Genomic DNA, 4,682 nt, shown 5'->3' on the forward strand with positions numbered 1-4,682 from the left:
CAAAAAGGACGAGGTAAGAATGAAATGTAACTAGCCAGATAACTTAAACAATAAACAATTTTATGCAATTTCACGAACACACCATGAAAGAATGCGGATAAACTTAAGCAATTTATCACATATGAAGACCCCTTTCAAAATCATCGAAAACTATTTTCATTCATGATACAAAAGTTTCAATCGAAATTCATAGTATCTTGGTTTCATTATTTCTATAAATTGCAGCCCTAGAAGTTTGATTCGCGTTTTTTCTTACTGGTAAATTGCTGCTAAAAANCGATTTTGCTACGAACACATAAAAAGCAAATGAGCAAAAAGGACGAGGTAAGAATGAAATGTAACTAGCCAGATAACTTAAACAATAAACAATTTTATGCAATTTCACGAACACACCATGAAAGAATGCGGATAAACTTAAGCAATTTATCACATATGAAGACCCCTTTCAAAATCATCGAAAACTATTTTCATTCATGATACAAAAGTTTCAATCGAAATTCATAGTATCTTGGTTTCATTATTTCTATAAATTGCAGCCCTAGAAGTTTGATTCGCGTTTTTAATAATCACTAAATTGCTGCTAAAAACCAGCTAGAATTCTAGCAAGAAACCAGATAATTTGTGATGATTATCAAAAAATATTAGCTTATCGACAAATTGTCTGCAAATCGTCTCAAAAAACGGATGCGTTTAATCGCGTTTCTTTTTATTTCCTTTACATTACACTTCCCCTATGAATACTTTGGTAGTCACCAGCAGACAACGCTGATAGAAAAATGTATTGATTTGTCGCCTGCGCAATGAATGCTGTTGCATACTCTTAGGCGTAACAAATCAACATTCACCTACAGTTTCTCAACATCGCACGATACATTTTTAACCATTTTCTTTTTTTTTATATAAAAGTGCAGAGGACCTCTTAAACGCTGCAGTAAATTAAAGTATTTTCAAACTATTTAAATAATTAAATAATATTTAAAAGTATAAGTTTTCTAAATTTAAAAAACCAAACTATCTGTAAAATAAAATGTCGGAATACCAAAGCGTACCTGACACAGGAGGTAGGGTGAATATATTTTGAGATGTAAGATTTTATTTACAGTTAAAATACTTTTTCAGATGACTTGGATAATGAATCTGTGGAAGTGTTGCGTGCACGATTAAACGAAATGAAGCGATTAATGAGCGAACGCACTGCACAAATACAACAGAATCCAGCCACAACGGAACAGGTGTGGAGCACTAAACGTTGTACCACAACTGGCGTTATCGATGGCAATTTCTTGAGTGTAGCTTTTGGAGGTGCTCTTATGGTCATCATTTCAGTTTCTGTATACGCCTTTTATAATTTATATCATGCAGTATTGAAAAAATTCCCTTCACATCACACAGAACTGTAGAATGCCAGAGGTCAGTTAGCGGCAAGAGAAGAACGAAAACTTTGGGCTATAGTTCAAACATGTATGTACATACGCTCACTCCATTATATCTGTGTATATCCTTGTTTTTTTTTTTTTAATAATCACAATGTTTTGCAAACAATAATTTTTTGCTATTTTTGTACAAAACTATGGTTTGTGCCATAAACAGAACCATTTAAATCAAAGTTTCGAACTGTTTACAAAATTAAGGAAAATTTTACGAGTTTTCATCAAAATTTGAAGCAAAAAACTTCTGCTACGCAGTTTCATAGCCTGTTCAATTTAAGTGCAAAAATGTACAAATTTGAAGTGGCTAAAAAATCGCGTTCGCCGTCAGCAAAAAAAAAAATTATTAAAAATTAATGCGATTTCTTAGCCACTTCAAATTTGTAATTGTAATTGTTATATGTTGTGAATATTAAAAAAAAAAAACAAGGTTGTGCGCAGATATAATGGTGTGAGTAGTACATATGTGAGCACGTTTTCAAGCGAAAATTATTTTATCTAACGTTGTATATGTGTTCAATAAATTTACGGGGAATGAAAATTACCTACGTCAGCTTAAAGTTAAAACTTCACATCAAGCTTTTCAGAAGTTCTGTGCTGTATTCAGCTGTCAGTTTTATAAATTATTGTCAACGCCGAAAGTCACAACCCTGAATCGTTTGGTGTAATGCTCCAACTTAAAGTGCAGAATTTATAGTTCTGATAAATTTATCCTAATGGAGTGTGTTATGAAAATCATTTTTAGTAGAATTGAACACAGTTGAAATAAAAAGCACTTTTCAAAGTGTGATAAGTTATCTTATTTGTGTATTTAATAACTTTTTCATCCATATTCAGGTATACTAAACGTATCTTGAATTAAAATACATATACACATGTTTTTAATAAAATGATACTATAGGCCTGTGCCATTTGATAGCAAAATATTCTTGTTTGTAAATTTGGTACTGATTGACCTAGGACCTTTTGTAAGCAATTTGACACTTTCTTTTTTAATTTGCCATGCAGTCTGACAGCTTTATATCTTAAATCTCCCGAAAACCTCTACTCAATAAACCAACATGATAAAAAAAGAAGGTAGTTTCAATAAACAACTTTTTGACGGATAGTTAATAATAATAATAATTGCGATCCCGTACGAGTCCGGACTAGTCAGAAATCGATCCTGTACTCGGTTCTCTGACTATTAAGAGGACAAAAAAGAAAGTAAATAAGGTCCTCTCTCTGTCAGAAGTTACCGGTTTTAGTCCGAAGATTTTTTGCTGGTGAATTCTGGTGAATGTGTCAAACGATCGGCCGTAGTATGTTTGGCAACCAAATTGTAAACCAAAGAAAAGTGCACTCTGCTAATTCATTTTGCAAAGTATTTAATTGCTTGTTCAAGTTGATTCTAATGAATTAAGTATTTTTGGTTATTTACATGTGTGGGCTGAGAGTGTTTACATACAAAATAAGCAAAAATTTACAACCAAAATTTGGAGGTTATGTTTAGAAGTTCACAGAAGTTACCATTTTTACTAGAAAGCGATCCCGTACTATTCAATGTTACTCCCTCGTTCGGAGCGAATTTTTATTTTTTGACAGTTTTACTAGTTTTATCCTATCATCATATTTCGAATCTTAGTTTTTGTAGAATTCATTACGGAAAAAACGCGCTCAAAAAAGCATAAGAGTGCGGTAAGGATAATAACATTACGGCTACTTTACTTATATTTCAAGACATTTTATTGCCTGTTGCGGTTTTCACTCCGTAAGCAATTATCCAGAATTCTTCAGAGTCGGATGGAATGGTTCTGAAAAAGTTATTCCATGGGAAAGTTAAAGATTCAAATATTATTTGAAGGAAAAATCGCCAAAAATCGCCAATGGAGATTTCCTAAATTTTTACGCGCAAATATCCAAAAAAATCGCCAAATTGGCGCGAAATCGCCAAATCTGGGCACTGTGAAAAACTATTGAAGTGGCCACGGCGCTCAGCCGCTTGTCGCGACTACTCCATGCATGCGTGTAAAGAGTACTCCCTAAGGACCAAGGAGTACTACAAAATTAACCACAATTCATATAAAAAAATTGGTCCAATTAACATTGCGATGTCCTAGGGCAGGACCATATACTCCATCTCTGCATTACATCAGAGTAGCACAAAACCACTCCAACATATTAACAATGGCATTGTTGTTATATTTGTTCGTTAGTACACGCTTTTATTCTCCACTTCTGGTAGGTTTCTTTGCTCATAAAACAGAAAACATGGGCTTGTTCGAGGCATGTAATGAAAACGGCAATACTGCAGCAGTGATGAAAGTTGACATCACTGCTGCAAGTGCCCAACTGATAAAACATTAGAAATTCACAACGAACGTGGTACTTTAATGATTTGCACAATACTGCGGTTGTGATTGCAGCTCGAACAAGCCCTACCTCTGGCTTATTGTAATGTGTCCCTTTGTCAGAACTGTGGGTAGGCTTGTCATATTTTGACAATATCAGGTTTATCCTCATTCTGTTTCTTGGATGGATCCAACTGTTTGCCATTATATCAAATACCCTTTAAAAGCTCTTGCTTACAGGCAGAATTTTGCCAATTATCTTCGGCAATTCTCTGAACTCCGTATACGCTATAAAAAGTTTTATCCACCGCGTATCTAAAGGGATATCAAGTGATTATTGATGGATGTAAAGGCAGGTTTATAAATCAGATATTTTTCATGTGTAAACTTCCTCATTTTGCGATTCAGCATGTGAGAGAATGAGTTTTAACTGTCAAAATTGTGTACACTTCTCTTTACTTCGTTTTTTTTTTCATATGCATTATTTCGCTTTTAAAACGAAAGTATGCATATGCATAATTTCGGTATTTTCTCATATCGTCGCCTGGGTAAAAGATTGTCGTATGTTGATTTCGGCAGGTTGTGGGAAATCGCGATTGAAGTTTGGAATGCAATTTCTCAAAAACGCGAAGATAGATATTCTCCAAAGTCTCTGAAAATGTCACTAGTTCACAAAATTCTTCAATTGTTTAATTTTTAATGTTTAATGTTAACTAGCTTTGAGTTTATGAAAGATTTTCTTTAGTAAAATTTTGTCGTAAGCGTCATTTGTCCACAATTTGGCAGCCACTTTGTATGAAATACAACAAAATGTGATCAAAATTTCTACTAAATTAACGACACTTTTTACTCAATATCTCGGAAACTAAAGGAGATATCCAAAAATGGGGAACGTCGTTTTTAAGATATTGATTAGCTTAATATG

The 4,682-nt window shown here is 33.6% G+C and overlaps 1 protein-coding gene across 1 annotated transcript; it reads left to right on the forward strand.

Annotated features, from left to right (window-relative positions):
* Positions 1 to 593: 593 nt before the first annotated feature.
* LOC108370587 (uncharacterized) lies at positions 594 to 2,353 on the forward strand. The gene is made up of 2 exons (XM_017625934.1): positions 594 to 1,061; positions 1,120 to 2,353. The coding sequence occupies exons 1-2, from the start codon at positions 1,028 to 1,030 to the stop codon at positions 1,398 to 1,400; spliced, it is 315 nt and encodes a 104-aa protein (XP_017481423.1). The 5' UTR covers positions 594 to 1,027; the 3' UTR covers positions 1,401 to 2,353.
* Positions 2,354 to 4,682: the final 2,329 nt, after the last annotated feature.

This window comes from Rhagoletis zephyria, unplaced genomic scaffold (assembly GCF_001687245.7).
Source record: "Rhagoletis zephyria isolate East Lansing unplaced genomic scaffold, Rhagoletis_zephyria_1.1 Rzeph_scaffold_04331, whole genome shotgun sequence".
Taxonomy (NCBI): Eukaryota; Metazoa; Arthropoda; class Insecta; order Diptera; family Tephritidae; genus Rhagoletis; species Rhagoletis zephyria.

What these genes read in the sequence shown, in the direction of transcription:
- LOC108370587 (XM_017625934.1), top strand. Translation starts at nt 1,028, where the DNA reads ATGTCGGAATACCAAAGCGTACCTGACACAGGAG. An exon ending in AAGCGTACCTGACACAGGAG is followed by an intron (nt 1,062 to 1,119) that starts GTAGGGTGAATA and finishes ATACTTTTTCAG; the next exon opens with ATGACTTGGATAATGAATCT.